General features: G+C 39.8%; 1 protein-coding gene across 9 annotated transcripts in view; it reads left to right on the top strand.

Annotated features, from left to right (window-relative positions):
• The window catches only part of LOC113036314 (chloride channel protein 2), a 221,524-nt gene that overhangs the window by 116,797 nt on the left and 77,891 nt on the right, over window positions 1-26,836 (top strand). For 7 of the 9 annotated variants that reach the window (XM_026192574.1, XM_026192579.1, XM_026192573.1 and 4 more), the window contains exons 3-7: window positions 2,213-2,263; window positions 15,798-15,929; window positions 17,930-18,058; window positions 18,983-19,116; window positions 22,400-22,477. In XM_026192574.1, coding sequence (XP_026048359.1) covers window positions 2,213-2,263; window positions 15,798-15,929; window positions 17,930-18,058; window positions 18,983-19,116; window positions 22,400-22,477 — 524 coding nt within the window. The remainder of the gene's footprint in view (window positions 1-2,212; window positions 2,264-15,797; window positions 15,930-17,929; window positions 18,059-18,982; window positions 19,117-22,399; window positions 22,478-26,836) is intronic. The other 2 variants (XM_026192578.1, XM_026192576.1) reach the window with 1 other exon arrangement.

Genomic DNA, 26,836 nt, shown 5'->3' with positions numbered 1-26,836 from the left:
GTGCAAAGTGTTAATAACACCCTTTAACCTGTTCATAAGTCCATCTCCTTTACACTGCGCTGGCAAGAAGAGATCTAAAGCTTGATGGGTCAGCCCTGCCCGTGGTTTGTTAGCTTGGACCACGGTTCTTGAACGTCGATTAACAAACAGTTAATTTATGAAGTAAACATGACCAAGTGGCCTTTTATCCTTCACTATTATAATATTTGTATACAGTGGGGCAAAAAAGTATTTAGTCAGCCACCGATTGTGCAAGTTCCCCCACTTAAAATGATGACAGAGGTCAGTAATTTGCACCAGAGGTACACTTCAACTGTGAGAGACAGAATGTGAAAAAAAAATCCATGAATTCACATGGTAGGATTTGTAAAGAATTTATTCGTAAATCAGGGTGGAAAATAAGTATTTGGTCACCTCAAACAAGGAAAATCTCTGGCTCTCACAGACCTGTAACGGCTTCTGTAAGAAGCTTTTCTGTCCCCCACTCGTTACCTGTATGAATGGCACCTGTTTGAACTCATCATCTGTATAAAAGACACCTGTCCACAGCCTCAAACAGTCAGACCCCAAACGCCGCCATGGCCGAGACCAAAGAGCTTTCGAAGGACACCAGGAAAAGTATTGTAGACCTGCACCAGACTGGGAAGAGTGAATCTACAATAGGCAAGCAGCTTGGTGTGAAAAAATCAACTGTGGGAGCAATCATCAGAAAATGGAAGACATACAAGACCACTGATAATCTCCCTCGATCTGGGGCTCCACGCAAGATCTCATCCCGTGGGGTCAAAATGATCATGAGAACGGTGAGCAAAGATCCCAGAACCACACGGGGGGACCTGGTGAATGACCTGCAGAGAGCTGGGACCAAAGTAACAAAGGTCACCATCAGTAACACACTACAACGGCAGGGAATCAAATCCCGCAGTGCCAGACGTGTTCCGCTGCTGAAGCCAGTGCATGTCCAGGCCCGTCTGAAGTTTGCCAGAGAGCACATGGATGATACAGCAGAGGATTGGGAGAATGTCATGTGGTCAGATGAAACCAAAGTAGGACTTTTTGGTGTAAACTCAACTCGTCGTGTTTGGAGGAAGAAGAATACTGAGTTGCATCCCAAGAACACCATACCTACTGTGAAGCATGGGGGTGGAAACATCATGCTATGGGGCTGTTTTTCTGCCAAGGGGACAGGACGACTGATCCGTGTTGAGGACAGAATGAATGGGGCCATGTATCGTGAGATTTTGAGCCAAAACCTCCTTCCATCAGTGAGAACTTTGAAGATGAAACAAGGCTGGGTCTTCCAACATGACAATGATCCAAAACACAGCGCCCGGGCAACAAAGGAGTGGCTCCGTAAGAAGCATTTGAAAGTCCTGGAGTGGCCTAGCCAGTCTCCAGACCTCAACCCCATAGAAAATCTGTGGCGGGAGTTGAAAGTCCGTGTTGCTCGGCGACAGCCCCAAAACATCACTGCTCTCGAGAAGATCTGCATGGAGGAATGGGCCAAAATACCAGCTACTGTGTGTGCAAACCTGGTAAAGACCTATAGTAAACGTTTGACCTCTGTCATTGCCAACAAAGGTTATGTTACAAAGTATTGAGTTGTATTTTTGTTATTGACCAAATACTTATTTTCCACCCTGATTTACGAATAAATTCTTTACAAATCCTACCATGTGGATTCATGGATTTTTTTTTTCACATTCTGTCTCTCACAGTTGAAGTGTACCTCTGGTGCAAATTACTGACCTCTGTCATCATTTTAGGTGGGGGAACTTGCACAATCGGTGGCTGACTAAATACTTTTTTGCCCCACTGTATGTTCTCTCACACCGGATCATTCATTATCAACTCTTCTTATTAAACTGCCGTCCTTTTCTTTCTCCCTCTCCTCCTCATCCTCCTGCTCCTCCCCTTCATCTCATCGCCACTCTTCCAACACGTATCCGTCTGTCTCTGGGTTTGCGTTCTTCCATCACTCCTACGTCCTCCGCTGCTTGTTCATTTGTCGTGCTGCTGAGTTTGCACAGGACCCACATCAATCACAAACTAATAATGTTATGTAGAAAAATGGATAAAAGAGAGATGGCTTTCTTTCTTTTACACTGAGGGAATAAAAGCTTGCGGGGGAAGAGAGTGTATACACACAAACACACACACAGTGACACACTGCTTGTATTTAACTATGCTATGTGGTCTGTTTGTCCTCTAGGGTCTGGGTACCCGTATGTTCTGGAGGCCCCAGCTCAGGACTTTATATCTGGTAAACAAGCGAACAAAAGAATATATATCATCCCGCAATCGCCCCTTGAACTACCAACTAGCCCACAGTCCTCACACTCTGCTACAGCAAATAAAGCTGCATTAGCGCTCAGACATTAATCTTTGATAAGTGCTCATTAAGTGTACCGAATGCTTGAACATTCTCCCTCGCTTTGCTGTGTATTAATATGTCCATCATTCTAATAAATATCACACGTAGGTATCTGCAGATTCCAGGTGTGTGTGTGTGTGTGTGTGTGTGTGTGTGTGTGTGTGTGTGTGTGTGTGTGTCTCTCTCTCTTAGGGCAACAAAACAAAAGGAAAAATGGTAACCGGATTCATATATGCACATTCACCTTGTGGCTTTGTATTAATCAACAGCCAACATGAAAAATATCTATGTGTGTATATTATTCCCATTCCACTGTGTGCTCCTCTGCTAAAAAAGACTAACTCCCTCAGCCTGGCCTTATTACAGCTAGCCCCAAGCCCTAATGGAAAGTAATAATGAGCTCCAAACATCTGTGTGTGTCTCCGTGTGTGTGATACAGGGGATAAATGGTTCTGATTAAGGCCTGCTGCAGATGGGCATGATGATCAATGTCTCCCTTCTTTCTGTTGCTTAAGAACACAAAAATGTACCATGGACGGACAGACACACACACACACACACACACACACACACACACACACACACACACACACACACACAGTTTTATTTTTATAAGCTGTGTCTGCCTTTTTGCATTGTGTTGCCAGCAACTGTTAATACTTCAAACTTTTTCCATAAGATTGATGGTGTGTTTGCTTTTTCTCTGCTCCCATATGTATGCCTTGCATACATGTAGAGTACACACGTGTGTCTGCTATGTGGATGTTGTTGCTATAAGCTTAAACGACAGCAAAGGTACTGCATGCACAATACAAGTGCTCTAAAATTGTCGAGGGCAGGCTGTGAAAGTGTAAATCAGCACACTCGTTTGTCTGCAGAGGACTGCGGAACGGAAGTGCTGACTCTGCAGCGGCAGAGCACGGGTGGTGTGTGTGTGTGTGGGTGGAGGGGTTTGGGGTGGGGTGGAGAGAAGAGGAGGGCCAAACTGTATTGAGAGACTGAGAAATGAGGGAACTGCAGAGCAGCAATTGAAGAATAATTTGAAGAAGAAGGAGTTGGGGGAGAGGAAGGAAAATATATAAGACTGAGGGGTGGGAAGAAGCGAAATGGACAAAAGTGAGAGAGGGGCAGGTGACAGCAGAGGGCCGCAGAGTGGACAGCTGAAATTGATGAGCAGGGAGGGGGGGAAGGAGATGAGAGGAAGAGAGAAGCTTTCCAGGGAGTCAGCAGCAGGCCCCTTGGCTTTTGGTGCAGCAGGCTTTCATCCAGGAAATGAAATGACTTACCTCTCCCCAGTGCCATTCGAACTCAGCACACACACAAACACACACGCGTGCAAAGCGAGAAACATATTTCCCCGACGCATTTAAGCCAAATGCACACAAACTTGTACCGATTGGCTGTTATTGTGATCATCATTGCCACCATCTGCCTATTTTGGCTCTGTGTGTGTGTCCACAGTGTGTGTCCCTGTTGGAGAAATCATGCCGCCACTTTCTCAGTCACCTTGTCACAGCCAACTTTTATTCATCATTGTCATCATCACCAGTATTGGACTGGTGCTTTGCTGAGAGCCATTAAACAGAAGCATCCAGTAACCAGTTCAAACAGGGATTTTTCTCTCTGAGCCACATATAAATACCATGTAATCTCATGTGGTAGCTCATGGGAGTTTATTTTTAATCAATTACATAGGGGAGCATATTGCAAACGAGCAACTAATCAAAAAATCATTAAAAGTGACCTATAATGTTCATGTCCACCTCTGTATTTTAATTCTTGGACTTTATTAGAGGAGGGCAGGATTCATACTTCATAAATTTGCCTCATTTATCTTTTACTGAGCTTTGGTGGAGCCCCTCAGCTCAACGAGCAATTTTAGCTCGCTTTCTGCTCCCTTAATCCAGTTTACCTCTGATTGGCTGTTTGTCATAAACAGAAGGTATGAGCACAGGTGAGCCTGAGATACTCATTTTTTAGGACTGCCCCCTCTTGCTATCATCATCCAGATTTAAAGGCTGTGGCTTTGGCTCCCAGAGATTTACTTGTTGACAGACAGGCCTCTGTAGTGGAAAATTTGGCCATGTTTTAATATCATTATCCACCATTGTTACATGATACATATGACAGAAAATAAGGAAAAACATGATGGGGCCATTTTTCCATCGTGATTGTAACAAGCAAGTCTATAAGAATAAATAAGCCAAACATCAGCAATGCCCCAGCATAAGAGTTGCGCATAAAATAAACAATAACACAAGACAAGCAAGTATGAATAAATTACAAATATTAACTATTAAACCTAGCAGTATAATTTCAGCTTTGCAGGTGTGTGTGTGTGTGTGTGTGTGTGCGCGCGCGCATCACTGGACAAAACAGCTTTGTGATTAATGGGTTTTTATATCTACATTTGTGAATACAGTGGCAAACATCTCTACACGTGTTACTGTTGCTTTTAAAAAAATAAAGTCGTCATCGTGGCTGCTGCACTCAGCCAATCTCAACTTTTCACCTCTTTTCTCATTATTGATTCCTTCTACACTAATAGATCCAGGAGTGGAGGTTGCCATGACAGTAAAGTTTGGGGTCATTCTTTCAGAGGCCAGCAGGTCAGAGCTGGCTTTGTAGGTTCCAAAGCCTCTGAGGAGACATAGGACTGAAGTGACTTCCTGGAAAGAGACGGAGAGGGGAAAGAAAAAAGTCAGTCGCCTTAATGCATTCATTAAGGATGACGTTAGGACTGCAGTATTGATCTGTGTGTGTGTGTGTGTGTGTGTGTGTGTGTGTGTGTGTGTGTTCGCCTGGCAATGAAAAGGGCTATTGATCAACAAGTTTAAAGTTGTATGTAAAAGTTTTGAGCTCCAGAGGTAAAAATGGAGATACAGTAGTGACAGGTCTAGTCTAAGCAATTAACCAGAGACATGTAGTCACGGGTTGTAAGAGTTAGCTGTCACGGACATGCAGATGCCACAGGAACAACTTGAGAAGGTGCTGACAAAAGAATTATTTCCTATCCAGCTCTCTGCAGTGTCTTTAAGACTCAGTGCCATTGTAGAACTAGCTCCAACTTGGTCATATTCCCAGACTTGTTAAGCTCAGAGTGTGACTGATTTCTTAACAGGTCCTTTCTCTTCTGTTGGTTAACCACAAAGACGGTGTACATGCAGATGAGGTGGTCATTACCCGTAGCTGTGTAAACCCACATAAACTGGCTTTAGTATCTGCAAGAGATGAAGAGCTTTCCACCCAAAGATATTTCCTCTTTGGGGTTTAGTAAATGGTATAGTGGTGCCGAGCACTCAGCTGCCTGTTAGCATTGCATGCTCAATCTCTCTGAGTACCTAAGGTGTAGACTTTGATTCATAATTGGATGTAAGATTTTACCCCATGGTATCACCACCACGACAGAGTGTGTGTGTGTGTGTGTGTGGTTTTTTTGGTTTGTTTTTTGTTTTTTTTTGTGTGTGTTGTTGTTGTTTTTTTTGTTGTTGTTTTAATATATCATATGAGAGTAAATGAAAGAAAAGAAACTGTTATTGGCCTACTCAGGGTGAGCTGCACACAAAGATCAATAGCAATAGAGTTGCATCAACGTGGGTGACTTTTAATGTTATTTGAAACGGGTGACTACCACTGTGGGGTTGTTATTCAGAGTGGCACTGGCTCATTCAAACAGTTCTTAGAATATGTGTGAAGATTGCATCAATCTTTAGTCTTTTAAGTCGCTGGAAATTTAAGGACATTATTTTTTTTATCAATTTGGTAATTTTGCTATTTTTTTACTGCCCAAAGGTCCAGTCTTGAGTTCAGCAGAGAGTACTTATTGAGCTCCCTAACATCCTATCCAACTTGAGCTCCCTGGTGCCAGTCCTAGCTGTCACACTGCAAGAGGCGGGGTCACCCTGGACAGGTCACCAGTCCACTGCAGGGCACACACTCTGTTCCACACCTGTGGTCAATTTAGAATCACCGCCTAACCCGGGTTATTCCGCTGGATTGTGGATAAAACTAAACCCATCAAAATATATAGCCAACAGGACTCTTTGGTATCTGTAACTGATGGCGTACTTTAATAGAAACACTCTGTAAACACTCTGTGTACTGTAGCTAGAGCTGTAACTGAAGACCTAAATTCGGTCTTAACACTGTGTGTGTGTGTGTGTGTGTGTGTGTGTGTGTGTGTGTGTGTGTGTGTGTGTGAGAAGTGAGTTACCTAAAACTCGATCGATGTTTCAGAAGCTCTAGTCCAAAGCATGGACCTTGTTTGCTACTGGAGAACAGCTTTAAAACATTTATAAAGACATCTACAGGAATTCCTCTTCTTTATCCTGCCCTGCTTTTAAATGCAAAGAAATCCCCCCAGCTGGTTGTGTGAATTTTAGTGCTACTTCCTGAAGAAATGTTAAACATACATCACAAACTCTCTGGAAGTGATTAAAGGAAGTTACCGGGCGGTTTTGCATGTTAACTTTGCTGATTTTTAGCTGCTCTGTTTTTGTGTGTGTGTGTGTGTGTGTGTGTGTGTGTGTGTGTGTGTGTGTGTGTGTGTGTGTGTGTGTGTGTGTGTGTGCATGCGCACAGATGCTTGTGTATGCCGATACGCCATTACACCTCATTAAGCAGACATTGTACTGCAGCCATAAGACGGGTGCCACAACAGTCGTTACTCCAAGAGTGATTGAGTGCGAGACGAGGTGCTTTGCCTTCTCGCCGGGGACTGACGCCGAGGCTGTTACAGAACATTTACATAAACATCACCTCCTTCTTACATCTCATTAGCATAGAGAACACATCAACATGTAGCAAGGAGCGGAGGAGGAATGGATAGATAGATAGTTTAAAGGACAGATAAATGGGGAGGAAGGGAGGGAAGAGCAACAAGGAGAGTGTTCTGAGTGACTGGAGATGGGCATATTTAGTAACAGAGGAAACATTTACAGATGCATTGTTAGTTTTTATTTCTCTAACATTGTTTTTTTTTTTTTTTTTGTGTGTGTGTGTCTTCAGGGGCTAATTTGTCCTGTTAGCTCTTTTCTTCATGCTTGTAACTCCTTTCTCCCTTGTGCTTCCTCTTTATCAGCTCCTTTCCAAAATTAGCTAATTTCATCGGAATCACAAAGCCCAGTTGAATTACTTGGGGCTAGGTAAAGCTGTTGGGAACTTTGAGGAAATTAAAAGCCTAAAAGTGTCTCCCATCATCTACCCATGCTGTAAACTACTCAACCACAAATGCATAGTTTGCAGAGAAGAGAAAAACATGGTGATTGCTTGACATTTTCTTGTGCTTTTAAAATAGATTTGACCTGTCAAGGCATTCTGCAAGACCTCTAAAGGTGCCTAGAGGTGCCAAGAATATATGAGACCTGGGGGACATTAGAATCTCTGGGGACTTGTTAAACATTGGGCTCCTACAAATAGGTACTCACCCATACTGACTTGGTCATAAGTATTCAGCACCTATGAAGAAACGCGTTGCTTTACTCCTCTTCGTGGCCCCCAATATATCAACCATAAATAGAGGTGGCAGACTTTGTACTTCACAAATCAGTACAAATCAAGTGTATTTGAAGTCTTGTTTTTAAAGCGTTGAGCTGAGGTTTCCAGCCATTGTCCTTATAACCAAAAGGTGAGTTTGATGCTGGAAAGTCATACGAGAATGATTTGACAATCTCAACCACAGCCTAAAGCTTACCTTATTTTGTAGTCTATTCTAGTTCAAGTGGAATTGTACATTTTAAATTTAACATGAGTTGGGCAAGTCAGTCAGACTTGAAAATGGTCATTGAGACTATAAAGTAACTGTAAAGTTTTTAATAAGTTGAAGAGTAATGTAGTTGGTTTCTTTGGGGGTTTTTTTAATTTTATTTTGGGTGTACAATTGGATGTCATTTTTGCAGATAGATATACTGGTCATTAGAAAGAATACAGGTTTAATGTACTTTCACATTGGTCATCTGCCGAGCACGTTAATAGGTAACCGTAGCTTGTGAGCACAGCATGATGTCTGAATTATTTTATTTTGCACTTTTGTGTTACGCAGCAAGGTGTATAGAAATCTAAGTTGACATGAGACCAAAAGTTGCGAGGAGCGATTGTGTGAACAGTACAATGCCACCAGCCTCCTTTGACTTTTCTTTTTTAAGATCTAGTCTATATATAGTTATAAATATTTTTTTTTTAAGTAATTGAAGTGGCTCACTGTTTAAGCAAATGACCATCTAGCTAAGTCAAGTATATGTGTCTTCATTTATATTTCTGATAAGGGCAAGCAGTGTTTATAAAAATATACACCAGTTAAATTCAAAGCAGAGCAGTCACTAACCTTTCAAACCAATCTCAAACAGCATTCTCTCATAAATCTTCTCTTATTTCCAGATTGCTTGCATCTTTGTTTCCAGAGTTGGGTATTGTCTCTGGAAGCAGGATAAACTCCACTTGTCCGTGATCACACTGGAATTAGTAGCACAAGTCCATTTCTGTATGTTTGATGTCTGTTTGTCTTTCTATAAAAGTCACTGCACACCATTTTTCACTGTTGTCTACATATCAACTTAGTGTGAACAACAGGTACCCAGAGTCAATCCAAATCTATGCTTTTAATGCCCTCATCTATTCCAGAATAGAGCGTGCCTAAGTCTCTGAAGATCTCACTGTAAAAATGTGGGAGAAAAAATTCCTCTGGCTCTGTCATCTGTTCCATATTTTAAACCATTCTGCCTGCAGAAGAGATGATTTTACGTTACAGATGTTGCATCTTCACTCTGCGTTTTATCTTGAACTTGCACATAGCTTATGTAAGAGCCTGCTGGTAGGCTGATGTAATGGGTAGACAGGAGAGGGGTGGCACGGTTTGCATATCTCTAGACTGCAACTTAGACATCTTGGAATGAAAAACTCAAAATATTTTTTTTCTTTGTTTTTTTGCCTTATCCCTTTAATCTACACTGTACAGTGTACAATACTAATGTTGTAGATTTTTTGTTTTGGTAAACTCTACAGTAGAGCAGTCATGGAATGAAAATGACTCTCTTCTACATTTGGATGTCATTAATAGAATGGTTGTTTCCATCCTCTTCTTCAATTTACTTTTGTGTTTGATCTTTATGTAGATTTTATAGCAGGTGTGTTTAGTCCACTTTTTAGAATAAGACACACACACACACCTTCCAGTCCCCTCTGCCGCTAAAGAAGTTAATTTCTACCACTGAGCGTACTCCTCCTTCTCTCTTTAAAAGTTTCCGTTTAAAAAGCTGAATGGTCAGATTTTTCTATCTATATTAATTTTAATCTAATTATGCCAGTGGTCTTAAACACAGCCAGGCATTTCTAATTGAATATCTCCTTACGCATGAAGCTACATAATGAATGTGGGGGCACATACACACACAAAACGAGAACAGGCCTCATTGCCATGACTGTGCAGAATTGAGGCATTAATAGTAGGCTCTTTTACCCTTTCCACCCATATATAGCTGTCACCCTGCATAACAAATGAGCGCCTGATTTGAATAATTGGGTTTTATCTGGTAGCGGTCACAGGGATTCTGCACTTGCAGTGATTTTCATCTTGGATGCATGTACTCATTCTTCCTGCTTCCTGCCCTCATTTTTCACATAATAACACCAGAGATTGAGCAATGTGTTGTTTTTCCTAATATAACATATTTCATATTGCTTTGTTGGTATCATCTGAGAGAGTGGTTTGATTAATTTATCCTTATTACACGTTTCATGCAAGTGTGTGGGCGTTTCTTATGGAAGAAAACACTCATACAGTAGAGTTTTGTAACATTTTCAGGCAGAACAGCAACGGCTCTGGCTGTACAGTCACTGCATAGACTGTTTCATATCTGTGCCCATCCTCATATCAATACATTCAAGTAAATGACTATATATACTATATTTCATTTATTATTTAAAAAGTAAAAAAAATTAAGAAAATGGAAAAATTGAGATCTTTAAAAGATGTCAAATAACTTCAACGGTATTTCCCAGGTCAGTTGAATTTTCAGTCTGCAAAATATTTGTTTAAATTATTGAAAAGAGTACCCAATCCGTTTCTTCAATTAACTCTTGTAGTTAGTCCTAAATTACAGGTACCTTTTTCATTTCCATTAAATTTAGAGAAGGCTTCAACAAAAAATATTTTTTGGAAACAAACATAGAAAAAATAATGGAAAATTTCTGAAAGTATATTTTATGGTGCTAAATTGTTTAGAAAAAACATGGCAGAGATATACTGATACTGCTACTAATCATTTGTAATTATGAGTGACAATTTGCACAAGTGATTCATGTCTTATAGCAACTCCTACTGGCTACAGATAAATGTGCTGTGCCTGAACGGCAGAATTAAAAGGGAAAGTAGCTTTATGTCATTATTTTTCAATAAAAATATCAATTGGTATGAAATTCTTAATAGGAAAAAATAACTGCACAGTCCACATCACAGCTATTGAACTGTCAAAAGTGAGTTCTCCAAAAAATCTCAGACTTTGATGTGCTGAAACTACTCTTCTATGCAAACCTTAATCAGTTGCAAGATAACTGAAGATACATGTACTGCCTGTTTCACATCCCGTGCCATTCTGTTTCTTCTTTTTGGGGCTCTCCATGGTGGAAACACTAGTGTACTTAGTGTCATTATCTGGTTTGACTACAGCTTTCAAACAGATGGCCTCGCATTATCTTCAAGCACTCTTTGAAACGATGCATAATTCATAGTGGAATCAGCTGCTCTGTCCCCGAGGCAACGAATCAAACTCCGAACTATAAGATTTCCAACACCATGCTGCCCACTTACATGGCTAATTTGGTTTCACAGACTACATAGAAAAGGTCGATATAGTTTTTGGATGCCTCATTTTAAGCCATCTGTATTTAGATGACAGGTCGGAGTGTTAATGAACTAATTCTAGCAAGCTGCGTGCATAGATCATGGGAACAATGCACAACACTAATGCTAATGTATACAGAGACCAATAAAATGTTACTCACTAAAACTGTAACACAAACCTGTTGAGAGTTCATTACCATACAGCAAAGTTATTTCTAAGATAATTGTGTGAAAATATTCAAAAGTCATCAGCCTCCAACTTTAAGGGTTAAAAATACCTTTTTGTAATTACGCTCTGTAAAATGTAACTTTTTAAACACCAGGGGGCAGAGTTTTACTAAGGGCTGTGTTGAAACAGTTTATATTTCTTTTCTTAGCTTTCTACCATAGACTTTGCACCATAGCATGTGGTCCAAAGGTGTATTACATAAAAGTATAGGTACAGTACAGTTCTGGTCCCAACACAATCTGTTATTTTAACACATGAAGTCCTAGAAGCTATTTGTTTATATTCTGTTGATAGCTTTTGTTGATTTGGATGGTTTCAAACAGCAATTTACAGAATGTACCTGTGAGCCATGTGTGCCAGTCATGGACCTGCAGTTTTTGACATTTTGTTTGATTGTCTTTCTTTGGATTTTGTGAAACGTCATTTATTTGGAATTTGTCCAATAAGAGACCAAATGTCTCTCACACTGGCTTTTTAAATATCCCTCTTTTATATACCCCAGCCTTATTATTGGCTGGGGTACATTCTTGACCCTTTAGTCTTTTCTTTTAATTTGCTATTATGGCATCTCCATAACATGTTGCAACAAAGTAAACACAAGCGTGTGCGCATACAGTATCTTAATGCCAGAGCTATGAACTAGATGCACTGTGTCTCCAAGGCAACCTAAATTGGTCTCAGCAGGTATGTGGGCATCATGGTTTTTGCTGAGGACAGAGTGAGCAAGTGAGAATGAAAAACAGGGAGAGGGAAGAAAGCATGTGTGTCGGGGGTGGGGGGCAGTGTGGAAAGGAGTGGAAGGCAGGAGATAAGGCTTTGTGAGGGAGAGCAGGAGATGAGAGGTAAAGCTACAGGTTGAATGTGATTAGTAGAAAGCAGCTGCAGGAGGAGGAGGTTAAGGATGAAGGGGGCTGGGGTTGCAGGGTGTGAGTGGGGAAGGCAGTGACAGTGATTGGGAACTAGCATGCTGCTTATTGCATGCCACAGAGAATACACTCAGTAACCAGTCTGCAGGATCTGTGCTTGTGTGCGCATTGCAGAAAAAGCTATTAAGCAATACCAGCACAGGCTGAGCTAACTAAATTACATCTCCAAAAAGGCAAGATTAAACTTTAGGCTAAATGCTCGTACACACACACACACACACACACACACACACACCCTGAGACACACAGACACACTCTAGTCAATGTAAATGAGTGTTAGTGTCTAGATGGCAGAAGGGGTCCAAGAACACAGACGGCCCGTGGGTGAGATGACGCAGACACCTCACCCACACACACAGACACACACATGCTCTGATAACACGTATATCTAAATATACACATGTACAAAGTCTGTTTCTCAGATTTGTCATATAACTGACTGAAGTGATGGAAAGCAGAGTGTGTCTTTGTGTATGTGCGTTCTGTGTTTGTCACAGCTTTCACCTGCATGTGCGTGTTAGGCTGCTCCTTAAGGTGTTGATTGGGGGATTCGTGGATGTATGTGAGCTGAAGTGCGACTTGGGTGTGTTCTGCATGCATCCTTTTCTCAGTCCCAGCAGCATCTCTTATTCCCCTCCTGTCCTGTCTGACTCTTTCTCCATTTCCCGTGTCCATCACAGAGATGTCACACAAACCTCTACAGGAAACTGAATGGTTGTTTGTTTGTTTTTAGGTTGGTTTCTCAGTGGCTTTTGCAGGATTTCTACTCCCACAGATCTACAGGGCAAGGGGATTCGAAAGTTAGGATTAATAAAAACATTGCTGAGATGCTACAGCTAGCACTTATCCCTAAAAACACCTTCTGTTACTTGTTTCCAAAAATAACAGAAAGTACAATACAACTGCAGTTTTATTGTACTATATATATTCTATCAATACAAAGTACTTTTGGTGACAATGAAGTCACTTTTTTAGTATGATAATACATCTTGCCACAGAGCAAAGAGTTTGAGAGGTTTTATTTATAAAAAACAAATCAATTCAGTGAATCAGTCCCAGTCAAAACTTATGGTGGAAATTGAGGGGGAAGAAAAGATTTATGACGGGTTCCATCCTGTAAAGCGGATCTGTCTTCTGCTGTTCGAGAAATGTGAACCCATCTGCATGGAGATGGTTTTTTTTGAGTCAGTGTAGTCCATGCCTCAAATAATTTAGGCCATTATAAAAGCCAGGTTTGCTATGTTTCATGAATCCAGAACGTTCATCTGTTAAACTAAAATACTTTTAACTTGTTTTGATTTGGTAAAACTTGCATGCCACTAAAGTGAAAGAACGATCCAAGTGTGGTGATTGTAGAAGTTTCTTTTTCTGTTTGCCAGCAGTTGTTTTGTGTCGGTGTCCACATGTGTGACAGCAGACAAGAGATTGCAGTACATATTGTAAATGCCAAAAGATATACATGTGTATTTGTTTTATGTCACTAAGTATGTGGAGTCTGGGCCTTATTTGGACCCTTGTAAATGACAAAAGTCACTGAATGCATGAGGGCATGAAGTCTTCACGTTCCACTCCAACAAAAACGTATCTGAATCAAGAAATGACCTGAACTTTGTCACACAGTTACTGTGGGATATGACCCCTTGTTTCAGTTATTGAAGAATTTATACAATTTGTGTGTGTGTGGTTTTTCTTTCTTTCTTTTTTTCTTTAAAAATAAATATTTCTCATATGTCATGGATTAAATAAAGATCAGTAGGTGGCCTGTATAGATGGATAAAGGAAGTAAACGCTGCTCTGACGATTCTATCGAATTTTTTAACCTTTATTTGATGAAAGACAAACATGTTTGCAATCTAAGGAATAACAGTCATTCTTCTTTATTTGTTCCATATTGACAGATCACCAGAAGTCAATGGAGGGCAGATGTAATAAGAGATATGAAGGATAGAGAACCATGGCCTAACATGTCAGGTTTTAAATTAAATAAAGGTTGGGGAATTCATGTCCATGCAGAAATATTAAAAAAAGTTGAATGCGATAAAGGTCAACCATTAAAATAAAAAAAGTCCAAGTATTTGGAGTGTTACATGAACATTTGTTCTACATGCTGAAGCGTAAAAAGGACCCAGTGCACCCAAGTGTCTTTCCCCTGCAGAGGAGAAATGGGGAACAGAGGACAGGTTTGGAAAAAGGGTGGCGGGGGAGATGTGGCGTGAACAAGAGGCTGTATGAATTATGGTGTGTGCGTGAACATCCTAATGAGTCACTGTCAAACTAATGTTTGGTTCCAGCAATTAGTCATAATTACTAGAAGTGTATGCATGGCTCACACTGAGGATTATACAGTATATTAGCCGTGAATTTCAGTTTCCCGTTGCTTCTAGGTAAGTAAAGCGGATGTGATTGTGCCTCATAACCTGCCTTGTGTGTGCTTTGTGTTTTGGCTTCGTAGTGCCTCTGTTTCAGTGACATTTCTGTTGTGCATTTAATATTCATTGATCAGTGTAGTCTCATTTGTCTTTATCATCTCGCCACGTTGTGTATGAAATCGTATTCTGGACACGGGTTGAATGTGACGTTGTAACCTCTGCTATACATGGCTGCCAGTGGTAACAGTGACAGATTTATTCTCATCCCATGTAACATTTCCAACATGTGGCTTCCACGTCTCAGCTAGCTGAGTTTCCATCCCAGTTTTTTATTTAAAAAGGAAATGGTATTCAGGTCTAAAAACTCAAGTCAATGCAAAGAAGTCGAAGATTACTCTTTGGTTTTCTTTACCTTTCACAGATCTGTCATAAAAGGTTTTTGTTATTAAGTTGCACCACAAAGACAAAAGTCTATTCAGAATAGAACATCTCATTTGTCTAGAATTTAAGATGTCTGCCCATGAATTGACTTTTCACAAGTTTGAAAACCTTGCAGCCTTGAAATCTAATTAAAGAATTTATCAGAAGCGCATGTCTCCATGAGCAATCTAACGTGCAAACAGTTTCTCATGGAGCCCCTGAAGAAGTGGTCCTCTATTTTATATTTTCATAGTTTTACGAAGAAAAATTCTAAATTGTGTCAAAAAGCAATTCACCTACTTCAAAAGACAGTGTTTCCCATGGCTTGCTTGTTGCTGGACTCTGGCTGGACTTTATATGGATCTTAAATTTAGGAAACTGATGAACTTTTGCCTTTTTGTTTTTTTTAGATTTGTTTTTTTTTAAATCACTCACCACTAAAGTGTTGTAGCATTTAGGATGAAGTAGTTTTCTGAGCAGACAGCATGTTTACTGGTGCTCAATATTTCAGAAACTGTTGGATGGAAACACAGCTATTATTGGCTAATTTTGAAAAGATTCTGTTTGCCCCGTCCAAGTGTTAGTGCCAATCTCTGGGTGATGTAGTCCTAACATGTTACCTTGTTTCCTGCCGTCCCTCTAGTCTGCACGGTTCGCTGTCAGAAGTTCCTGATCTCGCGTGTCGGCGAGGACTGGATCTTCCTCATCCTGCTGGGACTCCTCATGGCCCTGGTCAGCTGGGTGGTGGACTTCTGCATCGCCATCTGCCTACAAGGTAAGCAAGCAAGGGACTGCATTTTTCACCTGTGGGTTTGAGAATGGAGAGTGCCAATAGTAACACAAGCAAGTAATGTACAGACTGTTTTATATTGGGATTAGAGTGGGAAGAGAGAGAAGTTAGTGGGAAGGGGGAGGTGGTAAAGGGGTGAGATAGCAGAGATGGGAAAATATATTGAGTCTATATTTTCAGATAACACTTTTACCCATGTGTACAAACATGAAGTGTAAACGAAGGGAAAATAAGAATTTGAACTAGCATGATATAAGGAATTAGTCAATTAAGTGCTTTAGAAATGGAGAAAATAAATTATTTCCATATGGCAAAAATAAAGCCTCACTCAACTTATATTCTAGTGTAATTCTCCCATCCATTTGTTTTTTAATACCAAATTTTTCCCAAGGAAATGTAATCAGGAGAAAGACCTTTAGATGTACCAGTGGTTGGGAAGATTTTAAATTCAGGAAGGTGCCATTTGATAAATGCCTGGTAGAGAATGGCAATAAATGGTACTTAAGGGGCTGAAAATAATGGGGGGAAAAAAAAAAAAGCTTTAAAACACCTGATGACTTGGTGCTGGACCTTCTTCCAGTTGGACAGCAAGTTTTGCTTAATTAACAGCATAACTTGCAGAACTGTTTGGTGGAAGCTGTGGGAGTTCTAGGTGGTTCTGCAAGTAAATCAGGCCGAAATCAGCAGCCTCTCCAGTTAGTCTTTTATCCTGCTATTTGAGATCAGCTCCACCACATTAGAGAGCAGTTGTCAATTTAGTCTTTGTTCAGCTCTACACTTTTGTGGAGTTTATGCAGCAGAACTGCAGTCGGCGTTTAAAGCAGAACAAGGACATCTCCAACCGGCTGTAGACCACAACAGTGGACTGCAAGACAACAGACTTTTTGGAGAGGCAGCTCAAGGACCGCCGAAACGGTGACCTGGTTATTCCTCCAAGGAAATGGAAAAACACAACAGGAAGGGCTATAAAAATTAAAATAAGAGTATATTACTTTTTCAATGTGACAGGGTTCTGCTTTATATAGATGGAGACAAATACAAGACATTAAGCTTTTTTTCTTGTGATGAGTTTTGCAGAGTGAAACTCTTTCCAGAGCTTTATCCAGACATCTGCATAATGTGGTAATTAATTAGGAATGGTTTTATTGATCTGTCCCTACAGGACCTTGTAAATAGAAAGATTTTACTGAGGATTGAGCCCTGTTGGAAACGAATGCAGATGATAATAATGTGCAGCTTGTGATGTGTGAAACGTCTTTAGAGGAGTAAAACCAAGGAGGTGTAGCAGGCAAAAGTTTGGGGGTAAGAGAGAAGTGAGTAAAAAAAAAAAAAAAAGGAAGCCGAGAGAGTGGTGGAGGGATAACTGGGGATTCAAGGTTGATCAAAGGATGGCAGCAAGGATGAATGGAAGGCCTCTTATGACATCTATCATCAAACATGGAGGTAGATTTAGAAACAGAGAAAAAAGATGACGAGGGTGAGGGTGAGGGATTAATCACTAAGTAAACAGTACAGTCCAGGAAGAGGGAAGGAAGTCACTTTAAAACGATTGAAGAAAGTTGCGAGAGCTGATCAGAAACCTCACAGGACTGCATCTAATTCAAATGGATTTCTCAAACTGTGTGTGTGTGTGTGTGTGTGTGTGTGTGTGTGTGTGATGCTCTCAAGAGGATACTAACCTAGTCTTGTCAATTCCAGTTATGCTGTACAGTTCTCGTAATTGGATCCAGAACATGACTAACTACCTGTCCTGTGCAGAGAAAAACCACACAGCTACACATCTTTCATGTCTTTAAAAATATTTATACAGCCGCTCTCCTGGTTGTGCATTGACTGTGGGCTTGTGTGTGTTCATCAGTTTGTTCTTGTGAAGTTTTATCTTTGACTGTATTCGAAATGAACACATTGTTTCCTGTGGAGTGTGTCTGCAATGCTGTATTCAGTGGATGGTGGCTTTACACGTCTGTCCTGGTTTGTGTCCACAGCACAGAAGTGGATGTACGGTGGTCTGGACAGTAATGTGTTCCTGCAGTACCTGGCCTGGGTCACCTACCCCGTTGTCCTCATCACCTTTTCCGCAGGCTTCACTCAGATCCTTGCTCCACAGGCTGTTGGTATGATACGTATAAAATAATACTGGTTTGCTAACCACTTGCATTTAACCAATTTAGACCTTGTGAGTGAGTATCCACAAAATAATCAATTAATTTTGCAGGGCCAAAAATAAACAACAGCAAGGATTTTAAATCAAACAGTCAATGTGGCTGAAGTGCATTCATTTTTATAAACACCATTGTTTAGAATGTCAAAAGTAATTGGGCAAGTGACTATCAAAGACTTTCATTGCCAGGCGAGGCCTGTTCACTTGTTATTCCATGACAAAAGATCCAGGGTGTTAAACCTGTGTTTTGAAGCTGTTCACTGGAAATCTGAATATGAGATACAAAGAAATGTTGATGCAAGTGAAGGCTATCACTAGGGTGAAAAACCAAAAGGTGAGATGGAACTATTTTAGTCCACATGTGGGTCAAATCTGAACTAGAATGATATAGTGATTGACAACAAATACTAGAAATGTAATGATAGCGACACAATATCACCAGTAGTTTTACTAAAAAAACATTCCTTCAAAACACAGTGTACTACCCCTACTACATAAATAATGGTATAAGCATGTTGTGATTTGATAGACTGAACATTAGTGACTGTTGCTAACATAATAGTCTGATAATAATGGTCAGGCTATAATTGGCACCCAAATTCATACAAGTTGCAGCTTTAGAAGTTGTGCCCTCTTATAGGATGGAACATGGTGAGATCTTTTTTTGTGTGAGGTAGAAAAAACACAGATGTGATGTCATGCACTGATCAGAATTTATTGGATCAAAATCTTGTTCATCTTAATTAATATGATTATTAAATTCTTATCAAATAGTTGGATTTCTTCTTAGAGATTTAGTTGTGAATGATAACAGCTTGAAAAATGATGTTCGATTTAAAACAATCAGCTATACGTGCCCACTGTTGTCCTATTACAGGTTCAGGTATTCCAGAAATGAAGACCATCCTGCGTGGAGTCGTCCTAAAAGAATACCTCACCTTCAAAACTTTTGTGGCCAAAGTCATCGGCCTCACCTGTGCCCTGGGCAGTGGCATGCCACTAGGCAAAGAGGTAAAACAAATCTGCTTCACTCACTCTAAATGTACATGTACTGCATGGTGTGTACATACAAATGAATACAAGTAGCTTTCTGAATGGGAATATGCTTTTGAGCTTTTGTGTCTGCCTGCATTAACAATACTAACAGAGAAGTTGAGAATAAGGACTTTGTACTTTAAAGCAGCGGTCCCCAACCTTTTTTGCGTCACGGACCAGTTTATGCCCGACAATATTTTCACGGACCGGCCTTTAAGGTGTCGCGGATAAATACAACAAAATAAAACCAGTACCGGCACTGAAAAGAAGATTTATTCATAACACACGTGAAGACCCAGGAAAACCAAGTTAACGATAAAAACGATAACAAAATAACGCTGAAAACCGATAAAAACCCTGAAAACCATACATTTCACACTTGAGCCTCAAGTCTTGCAGCCCGGTACCAAACAACTCATGGACCGGTACCGGTCCGAGGCCCGGGGGTTGGGGACCTCTGCTTTAAAGGCTCCTAGCTAAGCTAACATTTTAATTTAAAAAATAGGCCATTTTAAAACATTTCTATACCTACTTAGGCAAATTATAAGGTGGAATAAAAAATAAAAGGTGGAATACATTTTTACTTCTAAAAGGTAAAACAATATCTCATTAATCTGGCCGAGATTGTAGTTACTGGTAGTTTACTAAACTGGGCTAGTTAGCTTTTAGCAAGACTATTCTGTCTGGTGTTAGGTTTCTCTCCAATATAATTTTGGTATTGGCTTTACTTTTGTTTGTTGTTTCAGTTGTATAACAAATTAATTCTTAAGGGTTTAGAGCAAAATTGAGCTTTCTATTTCTATAAACTGGAAAAAGTAAGTTGTTAACTATTGCTTTAACTATGGTCAGTTATCACTTTAGCTGTTGATAATTTATAGACTAAAAGTCTTACCTTAAGAGTTCAGAGAAGTACTAATAATATTCTGCATGAGGAAAAACCTGCTCTCGTTGGAAATTCCATGCTATTACAGTTTCTGTAGGTTGTTACTATTGTTTTGTGGAACTGGTCATACAGCATTGTGTAAAAGTCTTGAGCTACCTCTCATTTCTTTATATTTTGCTTCCAAGGAGCTAAACATTCTTATAATTTTTAAAGTGGTCATAAGCAATAGTTCTCTAGCTTTCTGACGATCTTTCAAATATTATCTTTGGAAATTCGCTGGTTTTTCACTCATTTTCTTTCCAGTCCTGATAATGGACTATTTTCATAGGAATATTTTTTTTTGATTGCTAAGCTGCTGACTTATGAATCATTCAATAAAAAAAAAATGCTCTTAACCCAAGGGATAAACTAGTGTTCTGTCTACACATAACAGACATGACATAACTGTATGTGTGTGTTGGCACTTTATTACTAGTAGCCTGCCACAAAAACATTTAATTTGTTCCCATTTCTTTAGTTGAATCTATGAAAAATGCCAAAGGTAACACAGTTTGTCAGACATAAAATATAATTTTTGCTCCAGGTAATTTCTAAAGCATGGTGTGCAGTGTGTCCTTAAAAAATTGGTGAAGGACAAAAGAAATGGCAGGCCTAACAAAACTACCTGATAAACAGTATCTGAAAGTCATGTCTTAAGACATAGGAAAAAATCCTCTGACACAGGACCTGAGAGATGCATCTGGCCCTTCAATTGATCCAACTAACATTCACTGAAGCCTCATCTGAAGTGGTCTCAGTAGAAGAGTGGCAGTCAAGAGGCTATTCTTAAAGAAGGGAAACAGAGAGAAAAGGCTGACATATGCCAGATTTAGCAAGAACTTAACTGAAAGTCAGTGGTAATTGGTCTGTTATGGTTAGGGGCTGCATTGCAGCCAGTGATCTTGGGGATTTTGACATTTGGTGGAGTCCTCACAGCTTATACCTCAACATTATTGAAGCAGTGAGGGATCATCTTCAGAGAGAGTGAAATAAAAGTCACCCAGCATTTAAAGAAGAGCTTTGATTGTCATTCAAGAAGCCTGGAGAACTATTCCTGAAGACCGCTTAAAGAAATGACAAGAAAGCTTGGTGGACAAATACATGTATTATATGTATGTTTGCACAGAGTGAAGACTAACAGTTTCTAGTAAGATAGGTTAAGATGTCAAATTTGTTTTGAACAGAAGTACAGTTAGTATGTTTGTTTTTTTTTGTAGGACAGAAACAGACAGCCATGTCTTTATCGCTACCTTTATGAGACACAATCTAGTTTCTCTTTTTACTTTTCAGCGAAACCCAAGCGCTGACCCACATTCTGCTTTTGATGTTTACTAGCACAGTTTCAGTGATTCACAGCATTAAACCTTTGTGTTGTGATACAGAGCCTTCGCTAGCAGCTGGGCCCTTTCAGCTTTGAATGCCGGCTTTTACAACATTCAAAATAAACATTAAGCATCGCTTCAGAAGACGAGCTTCCACTCAAATCATTACTGGTTGTCAGAAACCCACGTAGGTCACAGTAAGGTGTCTGAACAGTGGTAGGATGTGTTGTGAAACGACTTGCCTTAAATCTCTCTGTATATTCACATACTACAGCACATGAACCTTTGGCTGCTCATTCACATCCCTGCATCATCCCTTGGGTTCAGGTAACGGAAAGTAGGAAGGTACAGGGATGTTTTCTGATCCAGCTGGGAGAGAGAAGACTGTTTTTCTGGGAATATTTACATCCCTTTACTTCACGATGCAGATGTTGTTTATATCGCTGAGTATTTTTCAGGTTTTTTGTAGCAAAAACAGATCAGGTGTCAACTCAGCTTTTTGGAAATGCATTTGGTTAACTTTTTGTTTGTTTTGTTTTAAATGCTCTGGTACTTCTTCGTGAAGCACTTTGTGATCTTTGTCTTGAAAGGTGCTATAGAAATAAAATTTTACTTACTTACGATTTTTCCTACACCCACAAAAGACAGCCTTGCCTGAAGACATTCTTGCAGGAAAACACTGTTTCCTAACACTTGTGCACACAAACAGCCCTCAGGCCCTTCTGGTTACACAGCACTGCAGCAACACCCAGCGTTTAGATTCAGAGCAGGCCTCTCGCTGCCTTTTAAATTGAGCATCACTTTTCTGCTGCTCTCACTTTTAATCCTGTTAGTTCCACTTTGAACCTCATACTCTGAATGTTAATATTCCCGCTGACTTTCTCCCTGTTGATGTGTTTTCAAAGAGTTGTGTTGTCTTGTGTGACTGACTCACAATAAACAGGAGCCCAGAGTGCTCCTTAATTTGTAATTTTTTTTTTAACCTGATTTCTGTCTGCGTTATTCCTCCTGTCAGGGTCCCTTTGTGCACATCGCCAGTCTGTGTGCAGCTCTCCTCAGCAAGTTTATGTCTCTGTTTGGAGGAATCTATGAGGTAAGGCTAACACTTATTAATATAACACAAAAAAGTCATCTTTTATATAATCTTAAACATCCACTGTTACTTTATTGTAATCATTTTAATATTTTACCTTTATTTTCAAGCTAAAATCTCACATTGTTGGTCTGAACTGTCCTGATGCCATAATCCAGATGTGATCTTGATATTCCCATTAAAGCTTTAGCTGGGATTCTCCTTTCAGGCTGTATGCATACCCTACCTTACTGGTGAATGTACTCAGCAGTTAAGCCAAGCCAAAAAGCACTACATATTCACTTTATATGATATTTATTATTGACTTTTTACATTAGTTGGTTGCACATGGAAAAAAAAAAAGGTATGAGGGTAGTTCACCATTCTCATAAATATTGTGGGAAAATTGTATACTTACGCATCATATGATCTCATCGTTGCTGGCAAAGACTCCAGTTTAATGCTCTTTGAAGAACAGACTGTATGCCGTCAAACACCGATCATCTCCAGTCTCCAGTACCATTTGTGAACAGCACTGAGACTCCGATAGACATCAGAAAGGGGTTTTTGTTGAATGTTGTTAAAGTTCAGAGCCACAGTCTGGGCTTTGGCACCAACATACCCGAATTAGTGATGTGCTGAGGGTTTCCTCTTTGACTTTCATGAGGCGTACAACCAAATCAGTGGCTGGAAATGTGAGTAAGTAAATTGTCTGAAAGGATCTTCCAACACTGTCCTTACGTTGGATTAAAAATATCAGCTCCATAGCCTGGAACTATACTTAGTTGTGTGCTGGAGCACTGGATTTCAGCATTGGCAATCAAAAACATTCGCTTACCTTCCTAATGCAGGACTTGCAGCCATTTGCGTGTGTATTAGTCCACGTAAACCAGCAACACACAGCTCGACATTGATTCCCTGTGTGGTTGAAAACTAAACGATAAACAGAAAACAGAAGCACAAAAAAATCAAAGATAAAAAACAAAAACAGCATGAAAAGCACAGCCTGGTGGCCCACCTTCGGGAACGAAAACCAAGTTTTTAGTGGGCACATCCCGTTTCAGTTCTTTTATGTTAACTTCACTCATTTCCACGACTGAATGAACGATCAAAAGTGGCACAAGCAGTAGTCCACAGACTGGTTGTCTGTGTCACTGCCCCCTGGTGATAGTAAACAGCTACAACGTTTGTCATTTGGTGTTGTTTCTTGGATTGGATGAACTGTTGTCTCAGCACAGAACATGAGACCAGGAGTGATGCTTAATTTTCTGCTGTGGCTGACAGGGTGAAGGTGGGTTACAAAGCCGCTTGCAGGATGGTTGCACCTGTGGGCTGGCTAAATCAGTTTTAATGCCTTTCCCAATGTAAGAATTGCCATTTGGATGTTTAGAAGAGTATCAAATGGCACAGGCAATGAGCTCACTGGCCATGATTGTGGCTGAGCCTGCCTGAACCAATGCTATGACTGATGGTCAGTAAAAGCTTATTTTTAGAAGATCAAAGGCAGATTTATGTGCAGGAATGTTGCAAACTATTTAATCAGTTTTCCCTCAATTTGTTTGATTGACGTGTTTGAATGGTGGGGCGCTGTGGACACCCAAGTTTGTGATTGCGTAGAATTTTCAAATTAATACCATGGTTGCATCTACTGAAAACCTCTGTTAAGTTTAAATCTCAGTGACTGGTGATTGGTAAGAACTTGACGCAGTTTTTAAGCAAAACTGTATCCAAGTTCAAGACCATATTCATTTGTTGTTTTGGTTGTTATTTATTTAAGGCTATTTTTTTAATTTTCACAAGAATTACTAGTTTGCCCAACAATCAGACTATTCCCTGTGAGCAGGCATTTAGTAACTGTGGGGAGGAAAAGCTCCCTTCTAAAGGGAAGAAACCTCCGACAGAACCAGGCGCAGGAAAGGACAGCCATCTGCTGCAACTGGTTGGGGTTGGGGGAGTGAAAATTAAAAAAAAAAAAAAAAAGCCAAAGTGATAATTATTGGAGCAGCTTAATTAATTTTTGCAGTATAATTTGCTGTTAATATCCTTTTCCAACCCAGTTTGTGTTTTTGTCACTTTTGCCCAGGGTCAAAGAAGCAATGCTGGAGATTGCTACTGTGTGGTCTTTCAGTGTCAATACACGGGAGCACCTCTTAGAGAGGCCAGGGTTGAAAAAGGGATACTGGAGACCCTCTGAGGGTATTATGTGCTGGTGTGCATCCAAGGCCAACATCTATTTAATTCTAATCTGACAATCCATTCTATACTCAGCTGACCTGTGAAATGTACAAATATATATGATTGTGGAATTTGTATAAAATGTTTCTTATTCTTGAGATTGAAATTGTATTTTCATTTCATTGATAGAACTGTAGTTTAAACATTTGCTATCTACGTAAAAAACAGAAGTGAAATCAAAATAAAATTTTAGAATAGGCCTGATCAGAATGCCAGATATACACTAGATGAAAAACTCTCTTTTCCAAGTACTTGCTAGAATTGTACCAAATAGACAATAAGCCTTGGTTGCTACTTAACCAAATACATACATACCTGAATTAATTAGCATAGCGTTAGTACATTTTTAATTCCCGAGATTATGAAAACCGATCAAACTGATCAAACGTTTGAACAAAACGTGTGATGTTCACATGAAAGACCACCTTATACAGTGCTTACAGCGGAAATGATGAGGGACAAAATCTGTGCTGCCTGTTATATGAAGAATCTGAAATTTTAAACAAATATGTGGCTGAATTATACAAACATAGTGAAAGTCTTAGTGTACCCCTGTATGTTGGCACAGACCGTGCCCCTGCTGAGCTGCAGCAGAGGATCAGTAACACAAGAGAGAATCTTTTTTTTTTTCTTTCTTTTTTTTCTTAGTTTTTTTTTTTTTTTTTTTTTTTTTTTAAAAAAAAAAAACTTTACAAGATACCCCCTTGATCCGACTTATCTGAAAATTCTGGGGCCGTGTTGCACATAAATAAGCGTATTCCTAAATTTTTACAAAAACTAAAAGATTCAACATTTTTGCACCTGCATCTGTGTTAATGTGGGCACTCAAAGCTAAATAGATATGAAAATATAAATGAACCCCCTTAAAGTTACTATTGTGTTTCTGAAGGAGACCTAATAGATGCATTTCTGGTTAGACGTACCAACTGCTATGACATTAAGATGGAATCAGAAAATTGAAAATTTGAGTTCTAGAGGGGGATTTTAGTTGGAGTTTAGGAATGACAAGCAAACAATAGCGAGTTAGTTTAAAGTATATACATGAATTTCTCATCCAGAACTAAATGCCCACTATATGTGAGTATAGACTCAAAATGCAACTCTATGAATGTAACTTATGCAATCTAGAGTTGGTGGATCTGCAATTAAATTTGTAATTACTGGCACATGGATTTGTGAGATTTAAGTCTATTTACTCTAAGATGCAAATTAATGCATAGTATGTATGGGTCTTTCAGTGTAGGCAGGGAATTTATGGAGGGCAGTTTCAGTTGCTCAGAACGGTTCACAAAAGCAACTTTGCAATATCTTGAGCCAACCCTTGCAAAATCCCCAGGTCAGGGAAAAGTGCAGGAAATAAAACTAAACAAAAGCTAAGAGATTACGAACACAGCGGAAGGAGGGGGTGCTGACATTTCTTTTCTTTTTTTTTCAAGCTGTTTGAGTTTGAAGTAACAAAAAAAGAGAGCAGAAGGCCTGAAAGAAAGGGTAATGATCAAGAGAAATGGGGAAGGAAGAACAAAAAGAATATTTGAGGGTGAAGACCAGAGCTGGAACTTATTTCCAGCAGGGTTGGTGGATTTTTGGGATGCTGAAGCCTGCAGCTTTTTTCTTTTTAATTACTTTTTATGGAGCACATAGGCTCAACATAGAGCTATTAGTTGTTAGTTAGTTTCTAACTTTTTGTCCCTCTGTTATTTGGGCAGTTAAAAAGTTCAGGGTTTTTTTTTCTTCTTTTGTCTTCAGGAATTGCTCTCTTGCAGCTCATGTATAGTCAACAACCACTTATATCCTGTTTTTTTGAGGTTTGAATCACTTTTATTTGTACACAAATACATCTTTTCATCGTTTCTTCCCAGAAACGTATTCATTGATTGAGATGGAAATTTTGGAAGCGCTAATGAGAATAGGGAGAAGAAGGGAAAAAAAAAAGTCAGATGGAAATTACGCTGAGTGTGTATCCATTGGGAGAGGAAGCTGGGAGCTGAAGGAAATCAGAAAAACCTTTGACTTTTTGTTTTTCTCGTGAGATGTGAGCATGTCCGTTGGGGGGGTGAAAAGTTGAGAAGTTGAAGAAAGTACAAAACAAAGCTGGTGTACTGGGAAAAGGGTCTACGCTGTAGCCACTATATCCCTACTCCGCAT

Source organism: Astatotilapia calliptera, chromosome 14, assembly GCF_900246225.1.
Source record: "Astatotilapia calliptera chromosome 14, fAstCal1.2, whole genome shotgun sequence".
Taxonomy (NCBI): Eukaryota; Metazoa; Chordata; class Actinopteri; order Cichliformes; family Cichlidae; genus Astatotilapia; species Astatotilapia calliptera.
The sequence above is the reverse complement of the archived record's forward strand: the minus strand, read 5'-3'. Positions and strand labels throughout refer to the sequence as shown.